General features: G+C 32.6%; 1 protein-coding gene across 3 annotated transcripts in view; it reads left to right on the top strand.

Moving 5' to 3' along the window:
- Positions 1–23,381, top strand: part of LRRC7 (leucine rich repeat containing 7) — a gene marked incomplete at both ends in the record, with an annotated part of 429,491 nt that overhangs the window by 156,347 nt on the left and 249,763 nt on the right. For all 3 annotated transcript variants that reach the window (XM_081308133.1, XM_081308135.1, XM_081308134.1), the window contains 3 exons: positions 3,635–3,713; positions 16,324–16,413; positions 19,884–19,940. In XM_081308133.1, coding sequence (XP_081164259.1) covers positions 3,635–3,713; positions 16,324–16,413; positions 19,884–19,940 — 226 coding nt within the window. The remainder of the gene's footprint in view (positions 1–3,634; positions 3,714–16,323; positions 16,414–19,883; positions 19,941–23,381) is intronic.

The raw sequence follows: 23,381 nt of genomic DNA, 5'->3' as shown, positions 1-23,381 counted from the left end.
TCTTAGGGTGGTTTTGATTTGCATTTCTCTGACTGCTAGAGATGGTGAGCATTTTTTCATGTACTTGTTGATTGATTGTATATCCTCCTCTGAGAAGTGTCTGTTCAGGTCCTTGGCCCATTTGTTAATTGGGTTATTTGTTATCTTATTGTTTAATTTTTTGAGTTCTTGGTACATTCTGGATATTAGGGCTCTATCGGAGGTGTGGGGGGTAAAAATTTGTTCCCAGGATGTAGGCTCTCTATTTACCTCTTTTATTGTTTCTCTTGCTGAGAAAAAACTTTTTAGTTTAAGAAAGTCCCATTTGTTTATTCTTGTTGTTAACTCTTGGGCTATGGGTATCCTATTAAGGAATTTGGAGCCCGACCCCACAATATGTAGATCGTAGCCAACTTTTTCTTCTATCAGACACAGTGTCTCTGATTTGATATCTAGCTCCCTGATCCATTTGGAGTTAATTTTTGTGGATGGCGAGAGAAAGGGATTCAATTTCATTTTGTTGCATATGGATTTCCAATTTTCCCAGCACCATTTGTTGAAGATGCTATCCTTCCTCCATTGCATGCTTTTAGCCCCTTTATCAAATATAAGATAGTTGGATTAGTCTCTGTGTCTTCTATTCTGTACCATTGGTCCACCTGCCTGTTTTGGTACCAGTACCATGCTGTTTTTGTTACTATTGCTTTGTAGTACAGTTTGACCTCTGGTATCGCTATACCTCCAGATTCACACTTCCTGCTTAGAATTGCTTTTGCTATTCTGGGTCTTTTGTTTTTCCATATGAATTTCATGATTGCTTTGTCTATTTCTACAAGAAATGCCGTTGGGATTTTGATTGGCATCGCATTAAACCTGTAGAGAACTTTGGGTAATATCGCCATTTTGATGATGTTAGTTCTGCCTATCCATGAACAGGGTACATTTTTCCATCTTCTGAGATCTTCTTCTATCTCTCTCTTTAGGGTTCTGTAGTTTTCATTGTATAAATCTTTCACCTCTTTTGTTAGGTTGATTCCCAAGTATCTTATTTTCTTTGAGGATATTGTGAATGGAGTGGTTTTCCTTATTTCCATTTCAGAGGTTTTGTTGCTGATATACAGGAATGCCTTTGATTTATGCGTGTTGATTTTATAACCTGCCACTTTGCTGAATTCATTTATTAACTCTAGCAGCTTCTTTGTAGACTCTTTTGGGTCTGTTAAGTATATTATCATGTCATCCGCAAATAGCGATAGTTTAATTTCTTCTTTTCCTATTTTTATGCCTTTAATTTCTTTTGTCAGTCTAATTGCTCTGGCTAGTACTTCGAGAACTAAATTGAATAGAAGTGGTGATAGAGGGCATCCCTGTCTTGTTCCAGATTTTAGAGGAAATGCCTTCAGTTTTTCTCCGTTTAGGATGATGCTAGCCTGAGGTTTAGCATATATAGCTTTTACAATGTTGAGGTAAGTTCCTGTTATCCCTAGTTTTTCTAGTGTTTTGAACATAAAGGGATGCTGTACTTTGTCAAATGCTTTTTCTGCATCCATCGAGATGATCATGTGGTTCTTGTCTTTAAGTCTATTGATGTGGTGAATAGCATTTATTGATTTCCGTATATTGAACCATCCTTGCATCCCAGGAATGAATCCTACTTGATCATGGTGCACAAGTTTTCAGATATGTTTTTGTATTCGATTCACCAGAATTTTATTGAGAATTTTTGCATCCAAGTTCATTAGAGATATTGGTCTGTCGTTTTCTTTCTTTGAAGTATCTTTGTCTGGTTTTGGGATCAAAGTGATGTTGGCCTCATAGAATGAATTTGGAAGAGCTCCTTCTTTTTCTGTTTCTTGAAATAGCTTGAAAAGTATTGGTATTAATTCTTCTTTGAAGGTTTTGTAGAACTCCGCTGTATACCCATCCGGTCCAGGGCTTTTCTTGGTTGGTAGTCTTTTGATGGCTTCTTCTATTTCTTCTTTTGTTATTGGTCTGTTTAAATTGTGTGTGTCTTCCTGTCTCAATCTGGGCAAATCATATGCCTTAAGAAATTTATCGATATCTTCATTATCTTCTATTTTATTGGAATATAGGGTTTCAAAATACTTTCTAATTATCTTCTGTATTTCTGTAGTGTCTGTTGTGATATTGCCTTTTTCATCCTGTATGTTAGTAATTTGAGTTCTCTCTCTTCTTCTCTTTGTTAGCATGGCTAAGGGCTTGTCTATCTTATTTATTTTTTCAAAGAACCAACTTTTAGTTTTATCAATTTTTTCAATGGTTTCTTTTGTTTCAATTTCGTTGATTTCTGCTCTAATTTTTTTCGGCAATAATTTAAGGCCAGCATAATTTCTTATGAAATTTCACATAACAAGAAATGGGTTGAGAACATCCCATCTCCTTCTTTGAACCTTTTCTTTACAATGAATAAATTACTTGTCTTAGATTTGGCTATCCTCCTGCTGCTTTGCTGGGCCTCAAGGTTATGTGGACATGGTGATCTAGATTCACAAAACCTAGACAGGTAGAATCTTTTCTTTCTTGTGTATCCATTATCAAAATGTTCTACTATATACTGCCACATGATATTTCTTATCCATCTGCAAAACACGAAGTACTGAGCAAGGCCAATTCTTTATGGAAACTTTCATGTCCTTAAAGATAATTCCAAAAACTGAGAGAAAGTAGTGATGCAGGCATATAGGAACAATTTCATAGAGTTGTTTTTCCTCCTAATTTTTGCAGGAACTACTACATTTGATTCATTTGTATCAATGGATGGAAATGTCCCTGCATCTTTTAGTCCTTCGATTCTCACACTATGGAATAGATTTGTGACTTACTGATTTTTAGTTTTGTAGGAGAAACTGTGTTTTTCTATCATATATCTAGTGGCACACTGTGACAGCAAATGAGCATTTCTCCAAGGGTAGTTACCTCAAATATTACAGGGAAGACCCAAGGAAGGACAGCTGTCTTTTCACACTTTGAGGCAGAGCCAGAGCAATGCTCTATGCAACAAACACACACACACACACACACACACACACACACACACACATACACACAAACACACACACAATTTTATGCAATTTATTAGAGCCCCATATTAGTTGGGGAATGTGTATTATTTTTGTGATGTGTCTTTACTCTTCACATGTATGTGTCCATTCTTCCCAATTTATAAAATGATTCCTGGAAAGAAAGATTTTATCTTCAATTTTCTTTATATTTATTGATTTTTCTCTTTCCCTATTAGGGCATTGTACTAGCTAAATAATTTAAAGTATTTTTATTTTATTTCTTTAGGTTAATAAAGAGCCAAGATCTATCTCTTGTCAAATATAATCATCCTCACTTTTACCAACTATTGCTATAACAAAGTATTATTTGAGATTCAACCTTTGTTGAATTATAATTACCAACTATTGCTATAACAAAGTATTATTTGAGATTCAACCTTTGTTACAAAAATATATGTTTACATGTGCATGCCACGTGACATTATCAGGCTATCATTCCTACTAAATGTTTATCCAAAATGGCATTTAGACTGTATGTTGACTTATAGTTTTAATTAGTTAACATTGGGACTATACTTTGCTGGAACATTCTCATGTACTTTTGGGTTTGTTTGTTTGTTTTCACCTTTCAGGTGTACAAGAATTCCCAGAAAATATAAAGTGCTGTAAGTGTTTAACAATTATTGAAGCCAGTGTCAATCCCATTTCTAAGTGAGTATAAATTATTTAATTTCATTTGCATTTATGTTCCTCTTGGATGATAATATACTAAAATAATGAAATTTATAATAATAACTGAATAATTGAATCGTAAATGTAGCTTTGATATAGCCTTTAATAAAATGATGGGAAACACATAACCAAGTCAGAATAGTTCCACAAAAGATGATTTAAAACATTGCTGAATAGGAATGGTGCCAACTGGCACAGGATATCATTGTTTTGAAGCAAACTGTGTCATCATTTTTCCGGAGCTCTCAAACTACATTCCATGGATGATCGTCAAAACTAATAAACACTTATTAGTTCTTTTCATAGTAGGAAATTAGTATTAAGGATCTTATGGAAATTCAAGAGAGTTCAAGACTTTAAAATATTGATAAATAGATTAAGAAATCTGTACAGATCAAAAAATTAAATATGGCTATAAATTGGAAGTATTTGTATATGAGGGATTACAGAAATGGCAAAGAGATCAACCTATGAAGATAGCAGAATAGAAGGTACAAGTGATAAGGATGTTAGGATGAGAGAAGAAGGGTTTTGTGACTCAAGATATACTAAGGAATTCTATGGAAAAATAAGATTTTGAGATGACCATGACTTGAGGGTGTGATGTAGTGATAGAGGTCTATGGGATCCAGTAAAGAAATTGTGATGGGAATGGCTTAGATAAGTCATGAGACTGAATGGAAAAGCATGACGTGGAAATAGAACCTAGAAGGCTGTTCACAGTTGTAGTACTGTGTGGGATAGATTAAAACAAATCTGTGGTATTGGGATGCAGGTAATAAACTTTCCAAGAAAGATGGTGTTAATTGTACCAAACTGACTTTGGGATTTGAGCAAAATCTCTCAGCTCTTTGTCTTCATTAAGCTGGGGAGGCTGGGAAAAAGCTCACTGGGAAGGCATTTAATGAACGGGGTATTGTCTATAAGAAGACAAAGAAGTTAATCAAAGAGAAAGAAGCTGAAGAGAAATTTCATACCAGCGTAGTTGAGGAGAGGGACCTGTCATTTCCTATGGATCATGGCGTAAGACTGCACGTGAGACCAGGGATGAGGCAGAAGTTTAGAAGGAGGTCTTTATGCAAGTGGTTTATGAAATAATTTGAGTCCCTTTGTAGAAAGTGTGGAACATCAAACAATAAAATGTGTTTGAATGTTATAGTGTTTCTACCTCAAAAATAGAATATGGAGAGAGAAAACCCAAAACAAAACCCAAAATTCTTTGAGCAAATATGATTTTTTCCAACATGTCCACAAAAATAGATGTTACTACAAACACCTTAACCTGAGTCACATGATCCAGCAGAGATGACAGATTGTTTTGTTTTGTTTTGATTTTTTTTCCTAATTCTTTAGTTCTGATAGTTTCTATAATTTAGGAACCATCGTAGTTCTTTGGTGGTAGAAGCCAGGTGATAAATTATATTTAAAAAAAAATACTCTTTTTTTTAAAGATGTTTATGGACCTTTATTTTATTTATTTATTTATATGTGGTGCTGAGAATTGAACCCAGTGGCTCGCACATGCTAGGCAAGTGCTCTGCCACTGAGCCACAGCCCCAGACCCTAAATTATATCTATACAAAGTTTAAAGACAGTAGTTTTATGGAATGTTTCTGAATTGCATTCACATATTCGACTTTTAAAAGATGAAAGACACAACCTGTTTCATTTTTAAAAAGAAGTTTAACGCTGTAAACATTAAGCAGTTTGGGAATTCATAAAATATGACTCAAGAGAAAAGTAAACTTAAGCAGTATATTAATTCTCAAAGTCAGGTTTTTAAAGATATAAGATGCATAAGTAGGTTCATCCGCTTTTGGTGTATGAGTCAATGAATTTTAATAAATGTACATAGTCACGTAGCCGTCACCAGAACTAGATACAGATGATTTTCAACATCCCAAAAAGTTCCCTAAACCCAATCATACCCTGTAATCTGATTAATATCCCCATAGTTTTACCTTTCCAAAATGTCATATAAATGATATATGTCATACAAATGATATATATCAGATACTTTGGTGTCTTATTTCTTTTACTTAATATATGATTAGGAGATTTGGCTATAGTGTTTCAATAATCAATACTTAATTCCTCTTTATTGGTAGGTAGTATTTCATTGTATGGATAGAACATGATTTGTGTATCTATCTGTTGACAGCCATCTAGGTTGTTTCCACTTTTGGACTACTATGAATACTGCTTATATAAATTAAGTACAGGTGTATGTATGAGTGTATTTTCTTTTGTATTACATAAATATCTGGGTAATATAGTACCTGTATGTTTAACCTTATGAGAAACTTCAAAATTGGTTTCCCAAAGAGCTATTAAATTGAGCATTCCCAACAGCAATGTATTAGAGTTTCAGTTATTGTTTGTCTGTGTCCCCGTTTGGTGCTATAAGTTTTTATTTTTTTTTAATTTTAGCCAAACTAGTTAATGTGTTATCTCATTATGGTTTTAATTTACATTTTAAGGCATAATTAGTATCTTGCCTTGTACTTATTTTAAAAATATATTGCTTCTTTTTTAATGATTCCAAATTTTTGTTGACACATTTTTATTACTGAATTAAAAAATTGATAACATATTTTAAATACAAGGCCTTTAGCAGATAAGATATCTGTTAGTGAATATTTGCTCCAATTCTATATCTTATCTCTTTGTGTTCTGAATAGTGTCCTTTAAAGAGAAGTTTTGATTTTGATGAAATCCTATTTAATAATATTTTATGGTCTGTGCTCTGTTTTCCTAAGAGCTCTTTGCTAAATTCATAGTTATAACAATTTTGCCTGCACTTTCTTCTGGAACTTTTTATAGCTTAGGTTTTAGATTTTACATTTAAGTCTGTGTTCATTTAAAGATGACTTTTGCAGATATGTGAGGTTTAAGCGCTATGGTTCACTTCTTTGCACATAGACACCTAGTTGTTCAATACCATTTGTTGGAAACATTATCTTTTCATTATAGAATTACCCTAAGTACCTTTATTGAAAATCAATTTATACATGTTTTGGCCCATAGCTGGATTTTCTACTATGTTACATTAATCTATATACTTGTTCTTACCCTACTTCCATGCTGTCTTAGCTTTATAGTAAATCCCAAAATCATGGAATAAGAATCCTTCTTTTACCTTTATTCTTCTTCATCAAAATTGTTTGGACTATTTTATGACCATCACTCTATATAAATTTTATAATGAGCTTGCCAATTTCTTCAGAGATGTAAAATCCTGCTGGCATTTTTATAGTCATTTCCTTGAACCTATAGCTTAATTTGACTCACATTGGTGTCTTTAAAATATTTAGCATTATCTCTGAGCATAGTATAACTACATACTTTTGGAGGGGGGTAATTCTTTTATCAAGGCTTTATGGGTTTCAATATATAAATATTGCACCTTTTATTTATTTTCCTGAATATTTCATGTCATTTGTGCTATTGTAGATTATTTTATTTATAACTCCAATTGTTTATTACTATTATGTATAAATAATTGATTTATATATATCTACCTCATATCCTTCAACTTTAGTCCTAGTGGATTGTTTCTGCAGATTTGAGGGAGATTTTCTATGTAAGCAATAATGTCATCTGTGAATAAAATAGTTTTATTTTATTATTTTTCATCTGTATGCCATTTATTTTTCTTGCCTTATTATCTTGGCTAGGTCCTCCTTTACACATTGAATACAAGAAGTGAGAACAGAAATCACTGACTTGCTTTCAGTCTTAGTGAGGTAGACTTTCGCTATTATGTGTTATTTATTACCTTTTGGCATTTACCAGTCTGTGACCACTACTTGGTTTTAAAGCCACTCCACATTATTAGGAATTAGTTACAGCAGAACCCCATTCCAAGTAGCAAAATCGGTGTTCATTTCCTAAAGCTATGTAAGAAATCACCACAAATTTAGCAACTTAAAACAACACATACTCATTATCTCTCAATTTCAGTGGTTCGGAGTGGTTCAGGAATCTAGGCATGGGTTCCCTGCTTCATGATTTCACCAGACTGTAATCAAGGTATGAGTTGAGCTGTATTCTCAACAAGAGACTTGCTGGAGAACAATACAAGTCAGAATCCAACTTACTTTGTTGACAAGTTCATTTCCTCATTGTTATAAAGCTGTACATGCTAGCTTTACCCTAGTTGTCAGCTAGAGGCTACTCTTGGGACCTGAAGGCTGTATATAGTTCCCTGCCACATAATCCTTTCCACAGGCAGCTCACAGCAGGAAGTTTGCTTCTTTAAGGACAACAATTGAGTAAGAGTGAGTATTCTGGTAAGATTGAGTCTTCTAATATAACTTAGTCATGGTAGTGTACAATTTGCCACATTCTGTTGATTAGTAGCAAATCATAGGTCCTACCAACAATCAAATGGGGATGCTTCAAAGGAATGAACATCAGGAGGTGAGGATCAAGGGGGCCACCAGAGAAAGTATTCATCACACCTTTTATATCTGTTTTGTTGACAGTTTTTTTAACATCAATGGTTGCTGAATATTTTCAGTCACCTTTTTGACATTTATTGACATAATCATATGGTTTTTCTCCACTTGTCTGATCATAAGATGATTGGCATTGATTTTTTTTTTACATCAACCTGACTTTATATTGCAGGGATACACTCCACTTGGTCAAGAAGTATTGTTCATTTTTCTGTATCAATTGCTGTAATATTTGTTGATGGTTTTTCCGTCTATATTCATGAGGCATATTCTTCTGAAGTTCCTTTTCTTGTAATTTCTTTGCCTGGTTTTGCCTATCAGGGTAAAACTTCATAAAATGAATTGGAAAATGTTCTGTTCTATTTTCCATAAGAAATTGTATAGAATTTGGTATTTTTTCTTATTAAATATTGGCAGATTTTGTCAGTGCAGCCATTCAGGCCTGCAGTTTTCATTATAAGAATGTTTTTTATTGCAAATTGAATTTTCATAATAACTGTATGGTACTTCAAACTACCTGTTTCTTTTTAAGTGACCTTTACTACTTTGTGTTTTGAAAGAAATTGCATAGTTCATGTAAGTTTTAAAAAAATTGTCATATTATTTTTCTCCCCGAAGAAGAATTTTATTTTATTTATTTTTTATTTATATATGATAGTGGAATGCATTACAATTCTTATTACACATATAGAGCACAATTTTTCATATCTCTGATTATATACAAAGTATATTCACACCAATTTGTCTCTTCATACCTGTACTTTGGATAATAATGATCATCACGTTCCACTATCATTTCTAACCCCATGCCCCCTACCTTCCCCTCCAACCTCTCTGCCCTATCTAGAGTTCTTCATTGTCATTATTTTTCGTAACATTTTTTTTATTGGGCCTTTGATATCTGTGAATTATCTAGTGATTCCCTTTCATTCCTGGTAGTATGTCTTCTTTCAAGTTTTGTTTGATCACACTGACTAGAGATTTATCAATTGTACTGATCTATTTTAAAAAGTATATTTGGTTCTATTGAAATTTATGTATTGTTTTTCTGTTATTTCCTTTGCCCTAAAATATTTATGAAGTAGCAACTCATGGAAATTCTGGCATATAAAAACTATAGGTCTGAGTGTAACTATTTCAGTTTTAATTTTAGATGCAAACCTCTTAAGTCACTGGAGAATATCATCACAATTAAAACTTAAAGTAACCATTAAATAAGAAAAGCCAAGGCTGTTATTAATGAGAATCTACAGTATCTCAGGTTCTTATACACAATAATTTCTTTTAATTTTTGCAATAGCTACATTATATAGATAAATATTATTACTAACTTTTTACTGAAAGGAATGCATGAAGCTAGTATTTAAATTCCTAGTTTCTCCTCAATATATTCTACCATATCTGAACATTTTTATTTGGTATAAATTTAAAGGTGTACTTAGAAATTTTGAAATATTCATGATGTTCAACAAGGAGGAAATTATTATAAATTTGGTACATCTGCTGGGTGAATATGAAGGTTATATGTAGGAGAGCATTTTTCACTACCCACCCACATTAACTCCCTTCACTCTTCTTGAACAACTATAATACTAACTTCTTCTTAGCTTTCAACAGCATCCTAGTTTGAGTTATGAATTATGTAGTCACTGTTTAGACAGTGAAATTAAAAGATGAATTATAAATAAAAATAATGATATACGTTTGCAGTAATGTTAAAACACTAAGAAATTTGAAATACATGAAATGGTAATCATGGTCATGAGAAGGTGGTGGATATGAGTAATATTTGGTTTTCTGAATGTTCTATTCATTTTATAATTTTAAGCCTGGAATGAAAATATTTAGAGTAAAATGACTTTCTATTTAGAGTAGAAACTTTAACATTGGTTTCTTAATCCCAATATATTTTAAAAATCAATTTCATGTGGCTTAACTATTGTATTAGACGTCAGACACCTGAAATGTTTTCATTTAACTTCTAAAGAAAATGCAACAGGAAGATATAAATGTTGAAACAAGGGTGTCTGCAGCCAATATTAATATGCTTATCTCAGTAATGAAAATAAGCACTTATAAACGTTTTTAAAATAGCTGGGTCAGGTGATGATCACCTGTAATCCCAGCTACTCTACTCTGGAGGCTGAGGCAGGAGGATGGCAAGTTGGAGGCCAGGCTGGACAACTTAATGAGAGCCTGACTCAAAATTGAAACAACTGGGCATGTAGCGCACAGGTAGAGCACTTGCCTAACATGAAAAAGGCTCTGGATTTCATCTCCAGTACCACTAAAAAAGGAAAAAAGGTGAGGGGGGGCATTAAAAGAGTACTCTAGTTAATATGAAAAGATTAGAATAAAAACAATGCTAAGGAAAAGTAGTATAATTCTCTTATTTCCTGATTCTTACTGTGGGACTGGTAACCATTTAATTATTGGAGCAAATCTGAAGAATGGATATTATCATTTCACAAATAAAGAAACTAAGCTTTACAAAGTTAAGTAATATGCAAAAGTCACATATATAATAATTGAAAGAACTGCAATTCAAACCAGGTCTTGGAGCATTAGTGCCCATTTGCTTAACTGCTAAACTGTATGGGTATCTATTTCTCCTTCCTTTTTTGTAGATTGAATATATTATTTTAAGTTTAGGGAATTAATAACAAGAAAGTGTTTACTTAGTAGAGAAAATTATCAATTTATGAAATACATTCTTTGGAATTTTTAACAAATCAGTCAAAAGTTGAAAACCATCAAATCATTTTGGGGTAGTAAAATCATTTCATTATTGAGAGCTCCTTACTTAGTATAAAATATTGTATTTCCTTTATAGTCTGGAAGAGATTAAAGGGGATAAAGGGAAACATGACTGCCATCTTTATCAAGTGTATCTAGCTTGCTAGGAAATACCTTCTTCCTCATAATTCCCCAGACATTCCTCTGAAAAAGATGACACTGTTAAGTGGGGCCCCTGTCCCAATTAGACACTACAAAATTGTAGCATAAAGTTAATAAAGAAAGTTGAATATCTGCTTAAGCAAACTTATTAACTCTATTTATCAATAATATCTAATCTATTTTTATTGCCAATTATTTTCCAAATACAACATTAGATGTTTAGAACATTCTTTATCTTTAAATAATTTATAATTTATCCTTCCTAGAAATGGAAAATTCCCAATACTAGCATAAAGCATCATTGGTATAAGCCCTGTACTACATCTGTAAACAGAATTCTCCTATAAGTAAAAAAGTATTAATTTTGAATCTCAGCACAGAGTAACCATCAAAATGAATTAAATTTTAAAAATACAGATGCAACTAAATAAGGCAATATGTGTGTACGTATATCCTTAAGTTTACATTTTTAAAGAAGGAAAGTTCAATATAGAATATCAGCACATATGTACTATAACCAGGCTGAAAAAAAAATTATTTTATTTTGTATTCTGGTGTTTCATGTAATTTATTTTTGGTAGTCTAATTTTGCAGTTTTAACCTGAAAAACTTGTGGTCAATTTTTAAGCTCTAAAAGAATGTTTTGTATAAAAATCCAGATTTTTTGAGGCATTAAACATTGTCAGAGTAACAGCATTAAAGAAATAGATTTTGATCAAATAAATGATACAATACCATTTTTTGCATATATAGAAAGAATAGTGGACTGAGAAAAGCCAGGTGGTTCTGTCTCTATAACTATAAAATTAGTATTTTTAAATCCTTTTTACTAATTAGTAGTGACATTTTTAAAGTCAATTTTCAGATTAATATTTTTCACTTTCTACTTTTACATATATTTCATTGAACTGTTTTTGAAAAGTCATAAGTAAGTCCTTTCTATGAATGACCCTAGGAAATAAGATAATAGGATAGTAAATGTCAATTAAAATCTGTGTTAGCTGTCTCAGCGACTCAGGAAACTGAGGCAGAAGGATTAAGACTAGCCTCAGCTAGTTGGCAGAGCTCTAAGCAATTTAATGAGACCCTGTCTCAAAATAAAAAATAAAAAGGGCTGGGGATGTGGTTTAGTGGTTAAGCACCCATGGGTTCAATCCCCAGTACCAAAAAAAAAAAAAAAAGATCTGTGCCATTATCATAAAAACTATCATACTATTAGAGCTCTGATATTATTGCAACAAAGGAAAACACAGAGAAAAATAATTATTTACCACAGATTTTTTTTCGTGCCATAGGATCAAATTCAAAACTTTGAGTTGAGAATTCAAAGTCCTCTAAATCCTATCCCCTATCCATGATCTCAAAACTTAACCCCCACCCCCAATACTCTCATGAACAAAGTATTCAATTTAGAACTCATCTTTCTGTCACCCATCTCAAATATCTTCTTACCTCTACATTATAACACCCCCACACACACTTTTCCTCTGCCTCCTGTTTCTTTCTCTTATGCTTTCATGAATCCTTTCTCTCTCAAAGAGCAAATTTATGGAAACATTCTCTATGAAGCCATATTCAAGTAAGACAACTTCAATATACAAAACAGAATAAGACGTTTGCAGCAAAAATAACCAACATAACATTGGTGTCCTGAAAATGTATTAGTAATTGTTAAAAGAGAGGATAAGAATATTAGTTATGTTTAATATGTATTCCCTGAAGCAGATGTATAGAAATGAATGCAGGCTGAATAAACAGGAGGCAGTATAGTTCAGGAGGTGACCTTTGGAATTGCCTGTTGAGGGTGTCATTAGTCTGTTTACTAGTGTAGGTCCCTGAGTTTTGATCTCTTGGAACAGTGCAAATCTCCCATGGAGTTGTCAAACACAGTGAGTGGGGGAGCCCAGTTATTATTGCTGTAATCAGTAGCTGCTATCTGCTTCTGAGGGGTTTTGATTCTCTGGGATTGTGAATGAGCAGAGCAGATTCCAACAGCTGAAGACCAGCAGGGGACAAGGGGCTTGTAGTCAGTGTGCGCTACAGTGAAAAGCCTGGGAGAGTGGGTGGGGCACCAGTAGAAAAAAAAATGGATAAAACAAATAAACATCTTTTTCACAGAAAACATAAATTGCTCGTAAAATAGTGAGACAAGATGTGGTGAATTAATCAGGGAAATAGTTATTATTATTGTTTTACATTTACAAAATTGACAAAGGAAAGGGTTAAGAAGGACATGGGGAGGAGAAGTTCTTGTTCAATAATGGTTGTGTTATAAATAGATGAAACTGCTTTGAATAAAATCTGGCTATCTATAATGAGATTAAATATTTTCTGTGACCCAGTAATGTCACTCTTAGGGATGTAACGTGGGTAAACCTTTTCTAAAGGTACGCTAGAATATATGTTCAACAGTATTCACAGAAGTTAGTGTTTGTAATCACAAAGCAAAATTAGAAACAAGTGTAATATTCATTAGAAGGAGAGAATAGTAAATAAATTGTGGCATATAAATATAATGGCATAGTCTGCTATGATGGCCATTTACATTAAAATGGATGAATTTGAAAAAAATCTAATGCTGATTTTAAATGTCTCTAGAAATGCACACAGTATGACTTGATTTATGTAATGTGAAGGAAAAAACATGCAAAACCACACAATGTTTCTTTTTTACATAATAAAATAGTTGTATAGTAAAGTTCTTAAAAAGCAAAATAATTAACATCATTTGGGAATTTGTGGAGCAAATCAGAAGATGTAATCAAGGAGTAGTACTCAGAGGGTATCCCCCCACACAAACACTTCTTTTATTGGTGCATTATAGTTGCACATACAGATGTGATTTGTTGTTATATATTAATACATACACAAAATACAGCAATATAATTTGGACCATATCACCCCTAGAGCTGTCCGCCTCCCTCTGCACCTCTCACCCTGGATTTCTTTTCTCTACTGATCTCTCTTTGATTTTCATGAGATTCACCTTTCTATTCCTTTTCCTCTCTAGCTTTCACATGTGAGAGAAAAAATACACTCTTGACCTTCTGAATTTGACATATTTCATTTAACATGATGATCTCTAGTTTCATTAATTTTCTTGCAAATTACATAATGTTTTTTTAATGGCTGAATGAAATTCCATTCTGTATATATACCACATTTTTGTTAACCATTCCATTCTGTATATATACCACATTTTTGTTAACCATCCACTGATGGACATTGTAGCTAGTTCCATAGTTTGGCTGTTGTGAAATATGCTGCTATAAACAATGGGTGTGCATATATCACTGATATCTTTAATTCTTTAATTCTTCAGAATAAATGCCAGGGAGTGGTATAGCTGGGTCATATGTTACTGCCATGCTTAGCCTTTTGAGGAGCTTCTATATTGATTTCCATAGTGGTTGTACTAATTTACAGTCCCATCTACAGTGTAAAAGTATTGTTTTTCTCCACATCCTCTCCAGCATTTATGGTTATTTGTATTCTTGATGACTGACATTCTGACTTGAGTGAGAAGAAATCTCAGAGTAGTTTCGATTTGCATTTCCCTAATTGCTAATAATGTTGAACATTTTTTTCATGTATTTGTTGGCCATTTTTAGTTCTTCTTTAAGAAGTGCCTGTTTAATTCATTTGCCCACTCATTAATTTGGTTATTTGATTTTGGTGTGTTAAGTTTTTTGAGGTTTTTTTTTTTTTTTTTTTTGTATTGGGATATTAATCCTCTGTCAGAAGAGTAGCTAGCAAAGATTTTCTCCCATTCTGTAGGTTCTCTCTTCACATTCCTAATTGTCACCTTTGCTTGCAGAAGCTTTTTAATTTGATGCCATCCCATTTATTCACTCTTTGTATTATTTCCTGAGCTTCAAGGGTCTTATTGAGGAAGTCATTGCCTGCTCCTTTTGTGCTGCAGTGTTGAAACCCAGAGTATCTCTATTTTTCATTCTAATATATACAAGCATATGTTCAGTTATGTATAGAAAATGTTTCATAACAAAGATTGAGCATAAGAAGGGAAATCATGAAATGAAACTCAGATACAATGTCCCAGGAGTAGGAGAATCAGGAAAACTGTTGTGCTAGAAAGCAAATAAAGCGAGAGCAGTCAACGATGGCAACTGTTGCTAGGCTGTGTGGGGTACAGAACAAAATGAAGCTAATGGAATTGGGACTTAAGAGGTCATTGGAGCCTTTGATGAGGGACAGGTTTAGTAATAGAGTTGGGGTACATGCCAAGAAACAATGATTTGAGGAGTAGTAAAAAGCAATGAACACCAGCAGCTCTTTAAACAATTTTGGCAGAAAATCTAAGGAAGGAGATAGGTAATAATTTGAGCAGAAGGCAAATTTGAATGCTATTTAGATGTATTTTATGAAAGAACATAATCTGCAGATATGTATTAAAATTGCTTAAATAGAAATTTACTTACAGGAAACTATTCAATATTGTTCCAAAAAAACAAATTCTGGAGAGTCTTTAATCTTTTCTAGTGAAGAAGATATAATGTTTTAAATAATTACCTCATTTTGTTTCTAAAATTTCTCCAAAAAAATATTTTATTAATTTCAAATGCCTCTTATACCCTCTGTGGTTCTTGTATAATTGCCTTTCAATGTTCTTTCTCATTTTTAACAAACACGAATTAGATTAAACTGAATCATAATATGTAAGCACGTTGGGCCTACATTAAAGAAATTGTTAGTAAAGCTGTCGGCTTATTCCTTCTTTTTTTCAGACAGGGTAACTTTCTTCATCTTGGTAACAAATTATAGACAAATTTTGATGATTAAATGAAATCATCAAATATATTCCATATTCTTGCCTGACTATATACATGAATGTTCTATTGAGAAAGTAATACTAATCTTAAAATTGAAAAGAAAACATGACATATGATTTGAGAGTTCCATTAAAAAAAATATATGTCTTGACTGGCATGCATGAAGTTAGGCCAGCTGTAGGAGATGCTGTCACTAACTTTAGCAGTGACATAAATCTCAGTATAGGAGAGCAGCATGGAAGTGGGTGAATGCCATTTATTTTAATAACAGACAAAATTTTCAAGCTGTAACAACATGCTCAATAAATTCTTCCATTACTGTGATACCAAAGGAGAGTTGGAAAATGTATTACATATCTATTTTTCCTTTTCAGAGATATATATTTTTGCTGTTTCTATAGCAACACTGATGCAGTGACTAAAACTTTAACTCCCTTTTAGACTCCCTGATGGCTTCACTCAGCTTCTAAACCTGACCCAGCTCTACCTGAATGACGCCTTTCTTGAGTTTCTTCCAGCCAATTTTGGAAGGTAAGACTAAGAAATATGAATTATGCAATTTTATTTCATATTCAGTAAGTGCTTTGTGAGATCCAGCAGATGAGGTTTCAAAAGTGACACTTGTGATTAAAGATAGAGCTCATTATTATACAATAAATAAGACTTAATTAATGAAACTTTCTGAAAAAATAAAATTAGGTCTTCACATAGCATTAATAATCAAATAAATTCTAGATAAATTAGGGAGTTAAAAATAAAGTCAAAAATTATCTGGAAAAACAATGCAGATGAATATTTATCACTCTTGAGTTATGAAATAACTTTATAGGTACAGAAGTAAAGGAAAATATCATAAGTGGGATAGATAGATTTGACCAATTACTTTTAAAATAAAATAAACCAGAAAGCCAAAATTTAAGGAAAATAATGAAGTAGGAAAGTATTTTCATTATATATTTTTAAAATTATTTATTCCTTAATATATAAATAATTCTTACAAATGAATATGAAGAGAAAGTTCTTGAGGGAAAATGGATAATTGCCAGGCACAAGCCATTTATAATAAACATACAAATGACAATTGAACATATGAAAAATGCTTATTTTCACAATTAATAAATATAATACAAATTAAAATGAACATAAAGGGTCTTTGTGTCCTAGTATATTGCAAAAACTTTCTTGAGTATGAGGAGAGAAATAACCTCACGCTTTGCTCATGGAACTGGGAGACTGTTATACTTCATGTGGGGCAGCAGGCTTTAAAAGCCTTGAAAATATTTACAACAACTGCCTTTGTAATTCATTTCTAGAAGTCTCTTATACCACCATCAGATATCACACTAGGATTTACAGACAAGTATATTTATCATTACTGACAAAATGAAAACAGGGGATCACACATCTGTCTGAGATTGGCTAGATATATTATGGTTTATCTCAATCATAATACTATGTAACAATTAGTAATCTCACTTTAGGAAAACATTTTTCAAAAGTCCCTACAATAAATCTAGGAGTGTATTATAACAAAAATATATAAACTAATTTTCCACTGTGAATATGCATGAAATAAGGGGCTGGTTACTCTGAAGTGAAATTTTGGGTAACTTCAATTTTCATTTACATATTTTTAAAAATATTTTCCAGGTGCTCTGCAATGAATTTTTATGTAAAAGATATATCTTAAGAGTCAAAATATTTTAATTTCACTGTCAACTGAATTTTTCCAAATAATTACCTTTGAAATTGTTCAAACAATAGGTCAAGCATAATTGAATACCTATATGTTGACAGAAGCAGGTTGTTGGCCTTAAGATCTCAGTGTAATGATGAAGTCACTCAACCTGCAGTAGCCTCCGTTCACATACAGAGAGCACAGGAGCGATTCCCAGACTCCTTCACTTTTGTGAATCACAATATTACAATAGCTGCAAGCACCATGTACTTGGGCAGGGTTTAAAACTCACAAGTTTTTTAAAAAAGCTTTTGCCTGGCTTCTAAGTGTGAATTGGAACATCACCATCTATCCATATAAACTAGAATTGCCCTTCTGGTACTGATCACAACACTACAATTTGCTTTTGAATTCCCAAATCATAAAATATTTAATTATCACCCTAAGACAATTTTTCTCTCAAATATTTGTCAGTTCTCTTTTGTCCTAAAGTGAGGATAAGATATAGGCGAACAGAAAATACAATACCAATACCCAAACTAGAATTAGGATTTAAGTTTTGGATAAATTGTGTGTCGGAATATACTATTTCATTATTATAATCTAAAGTTTTTAAAAATCATCTGAGTATGGGGCTGGAGTTGTGGCTCAGTGGTAGAGCACTTGTCTAGCATATGTAAGGCACTGGGTTCAAGCCTCAGCACCACAAATAAATAAATGAATAAAATAAAAGTCCATCAACATCTAAAAAAATTAAAAATAAATAAAATTATCTGAGTAGTTTAACAAAAGGAAGCTTAAGTTCCCTTTTAAAACCTAATATTCTGCACTCCTAAAAGCCAAAATCAGTCCCATAATATCATCATACTAGTGTAATTGTCTAAAAGATTTGAAGTACATAAATGTGTAAGAAACATTTTTATTGGTGATATACCCATTATCTGACAAACTGCATTACTGTATTCCATTTTGAGATTGATTTGTGCAATTAAAATTAAATTAGAAACTTAATAGGAGGCAAGACAAACAGGGAAAGGAAAAGAGACCTAGAGGACTACCTAAAAGCATAATAAATACAGGTTGATATCTGTGAAATAGTTCAAATAATGAAATATTCCTAGAGTAGAAAGAATTAAGAGAATTCAATTAATACCTGTTTCAAAGTAACCCCATCGAGTACCCTTTAAGCTCAATATGGACATGAATAGTAATAGTGTGTTCCAGACTGCAAACCTTAACAAGAAAGATGCATTCCTAATCACAACCATCACCCCAGCAACAGGAGCTATGAACACCTCTCAGCCTCTTCACATGATTTCTTCAACCCCAGCATTGTCTTAGGGGTTGACAACACAGATTTTGAAATGAATGCCCCTCTGGAAATGTTAAAACGTGTACCTTAGCATCAGTAAAATATGGTATGCTATAGCATTTTCTCATCTTTCCATTGTGTAATTAATGAAATAAGCAATTATTAATATTTTTAAAACCTCTACTAGGAATTATGCTTTGCATGTATTATATTATTTAATGTTTTAAACCCCATGAATTTGGGCTGGGGATGTGGCTCAAGCGGTAGTGTGCTCGCCTGGCATGCGTGCGGCCCAGGTTCGATCCTCAGCACCACATACAAACAAAGACGTTGTGTCCACCAAAAACTAAAAAAATAAATAAATATTAAAAATTCTCTCTCTCTCTTTAAAATAAATAAATAAATAAACAAACAAACAAACCCCATGAATTTGATACTATTATCACACACTTGTAGATGAAGAAACTGAACTCAGAAGGCGTTAATTAATTTGCAATGTCACAGAGGCGGAATATGAAACACTGTAACTTTGCTCAGATCTGTTTTACTGCAAAATCCAAGTTGTTGGTTGGTTTGTTTGTTTTGTTTTGTTTTGTTTTTGCTCATTATTTCTGATCTATGTCATTTTCTTTTCAAGTCCATTTATGGTATCTTGGGGAAATGAATTGCTATATTCCAGTGAATACAGCACCTAGTATTTAGTATGTATTCAAATCTCTCTTCAATGCATGAGATTAAATATAACACTCAGTATGTTTTTATAAAACATTAGAAATTTAGAACACTGGGATTCAAAGATATCTTTGAAATATCTTTACTTTTAGAAAAGTGATTTGACATTGACCAATGTTGATGTGATCTTATTCATCATCAATTTTCATATCTCTTCAAAATCTGGAACCATAGTAAAAAGTATTTCAACATAGCTATTTGCATAATAATAATAATAATTGATGTTCCATTATAGTAACTTTTTATTATAAAAGAGTAAAAATGTATTTTTTTCTATAGGCTTGTCAAATTGCGAATCTTGGAGCTAAGAGAAAATCACTTGAAAACTCTACCAAAGTAAGTTATTGTGAATTTTCTAAATTTTGAATTGTGATTTTGGGCTACAAGGGAAAATAGCTACTTGATTTTATTTAGGTTGTTTTACCATTATTCTACAAATTCTTCCTTGTCTGCTTTTTTCTTCCTTTCCTTGGTAAGAAGGAGAAAGTATGAATATTTTTATTCTTCCTGTACAGTACTGCTATATGAGATTTGTATTAAATTAGAATGTATAGTGTCTTATAAAATGGTATCATTGCAAGTAAAGATGGGAAGAGTCCATTTAAGGCTCTCATGGCAAAAAAAAAAAATACACTAGCCAAAAAATTATTGCACTAAAACCTATGAAACTGTCATTTTTATATCTGAAAAATGACAGTTTCACAGGGTTTAATTTAAAAGAATGCTTACTTCTGCAAGTTAATTTATGAGTTGTGATATTTTTCAGTTTTTAAATCAAGACTATGCCAGAAATTTTTAGAAAAAAAGTTGAAAAATTCTTAAGAAATCTAAAGTGTTTTAGCAAAAATGAAAAAGTTATATACTCTTGAAATTTTTTCCTTTTTACTAGTGTATTTAAAATTTGTTTTATGTAACTATATAGGATATTAAAGTGAAAACTAGTATCCAGTATCTAACACAGTGTTTAATTTAATAAAATGCATTGTTTCACCTTGCTTTTCTTTATTCATGTCTAACAATAGAATTTTGTGTTGTCATAATTATTTTTGAAAATCAAAAATTATTTATGATAAATAAATATGACATATGTTATGATTAAAATAGGTACTATATTGCTATTATAACCTTCTTTTAGAATTACAGAAAAATCTTAAGAATAGTGATTGATTTTCTTTTCAACAGGACTTAGACACATTCCTCTGCTGAACCAAAACTTAATCTTATTTTTTTCCCCTAAGCAAACTATACTGAATTTCATTGTTTCTAAAAATCAATATTTCAATAACGCATCTTCAAGTTCAAAGCATGATATGATTTATGAAAATTTAGTTCTTGCAAAATAGTCACTTAATTATGATAACTTTTGAAAATGATATGGAATTCATTTAAATATATATGTAGAGGATGCATCTGTGCATTCCTCCATAAGAAGAAGGCACAGAGAGGAGGAAACTGCTCTGTATCTCAATACCTGGCACTTTTGAGTAATACAATTTTCTAAGGCAGAGCATCATGCCTGGGTCTAACTCAAGACACTTTACCCAGGTTGGAAGATATGTTAGTTTTGCATTATTGTGACAGATGCCTGAGATAAACAACCTAAAAGGAGGAAATTTAAAGTGGAAACATGGCTGAGTGGAAGCTAAACCAAAATGAAGGAACATTTGTTCTTTTCAACTAAATATATACATTTAGTTGAAGGATAAAATACTGAGTATGGAGGAGAGTCTATACTGCTCTCAAGAAAAGGCCTTGATTTCAAATATAAAATAAACCAGGCATAAGTTGTCAGATATTTTTAATATTTTTTAAAATATCCTTCATTGGTCTTTGTGTAAGAATATCTCAGGGTCAAGGAATCTGGGAGAGGCTGGATGTAGGTAATACTGTCTCACAATCTTACAGTCCAGCTGTGATTCTGCCATCTAATTTGCCTCAAATCTCACTCAAGCATTGTTTGGCACATGTGTTTTTTCAGTTATCATAGGGTAGAGGCTTTAGTTCTGGGCTTTGCCCATGGACTTTTCTATAGGGCTATTCTCAGTTTGGGATCTTGTTTCTCCCAGAGCAGATGACAACAGAAAGAGAATCCAAGACAGAGCCTTGGTCCTTTTACAGTCTGATCTCAGAAGTGACACACCGTGACTTCTGCCATATGTTGTTTGTCCAGAGATTAGATCTGGCATAGTGTGCAGAATTGCATGAATGTGAATTCCTGGAGGAGGGGTTGGTTGGGGCCATTGTAGAAATTCCTACCATGTCTGGTGCTTATGTCTCTGGTCTGGAAATTCAATTTTGGCAGTACACCAGATATATCAGATACACAAAGAGGGCTCACAAGTCAAGTTCATGATGAATTTTCCTCTTAGCACAGTATTTCCTCTTTACCAGAAATCTTCAGTTGTACTCTTGTTCCTCCTGAAAACAAACAAACAAACAAAAAACGAATTTGTTCCCATTATAAAGCCTTTACAATGGTTGCTTCTCTATCTAGAGTTCTCTCATGGTAGGTCTTCCTTAGGATTCATGTTTTTCTTTAGAGGTTGCCTCCTCAGAGGCCTTCCCCAATCATGTCATATAAAATTGTGTCCTCAGTCTTTATACCATTTCACTATTCCTTTTGATTCTCTTCACAATATGTATTATTCTCTGAATTATGCTGACTCTTTGTTTATTTGGAGATTACCTCCTCAGAAAAATATCAGCTCCATTAAAAAGAGACTTATTTTCTGTGTTGTCACTGCTGATTCTGCAGTGCTGGGAACATTGTAGACACTCAGTAAACTGAGCAAAATGCTGATGAATTGATTCACAATGAAAGTGTTCTTGTGACCTGGATAGTTTGTGTCACTTAATTATTTTACCCCTTGGAAAAGTGTATGGGAAACGGAATATATAAAATAAATCTTTGGTGAATATAATGAAATCAGATAAGGACAAGTGATTGGAGGGTCCATAGCCTGACATTGAATTTTAAATCACCTAATCCCTCCTCCTCCTCCTTTTCCTCCTCTTCCTCCTCCTTTTCTCCTCTTCCTCCTCCTTTTCCTCCCCTCCACTTTCTCTCCTCCTCCTTCCCCTTGTCCTCCTCCTCCTCCTCTCTCTTCTTCTTCCTCTCTCTCTCTGTCTTCCAATTTAGACAATATTTAATTCATGATAAGGGAAGAAAATAACTTGAAATTAATAAAACAATATTTATAATGTTAAAGGAAATCCAAAAGAATTGTAACATATTTACTTGCTTATTTATTAGAATGAGACACATTAAGTCAAGACGAGTGAAAAACTAATGATTTTTAACAATAAATTTCCACAAAATTAACAAAAAAGCATATAAATGGTTAGTAATGGTGGTAGAGTTATCTTTAAATAAAACCATTCCACATTTGTGAGAAGAATTTTTCTATTATCTTGAAGTTCAAATAGGGCTATAACTATTTATTAAGGCTATAACTAACTTTGTTTCAACTCGCACTAACATGTATTATGTAAATACACATGTTAGAGTTGTGAAAATATGAAGTAATAGAAGAAAGAGATACAAAGATTAGGTTAATATTAATGTTCATATTTTCCCACCTGTAATGTACCAAGGAGTGAAGCATATTTCAGTCTGCCATTATAAAACACTAAGAGGAATGTTTAAAATATGCTCAAGAAAGGTTACTTGGCCCATATCAGTAAATGGAGTGAATCCCGATGAACATATCTAAAATGGAAAAAAAAAATCCAATGACTTTGATGGATAAGAAACATTTGTGGCTATAGAAAAGACAA

The sequence above is a fragment of the Spermophilus citellus genome (assembly GCF_964194105.1).
Source record: "Spermophilus citellus genome assembly, chromosome: 9".
NCBI lineage: Eukaryota > Metazoa > Chordata > Mammalia > Rodentia > Sciuridae > Spermophilus > Spermophilus citellus.
This window is presented reverse-complemented; position numbering and strand designations above follow the sequence as displayed.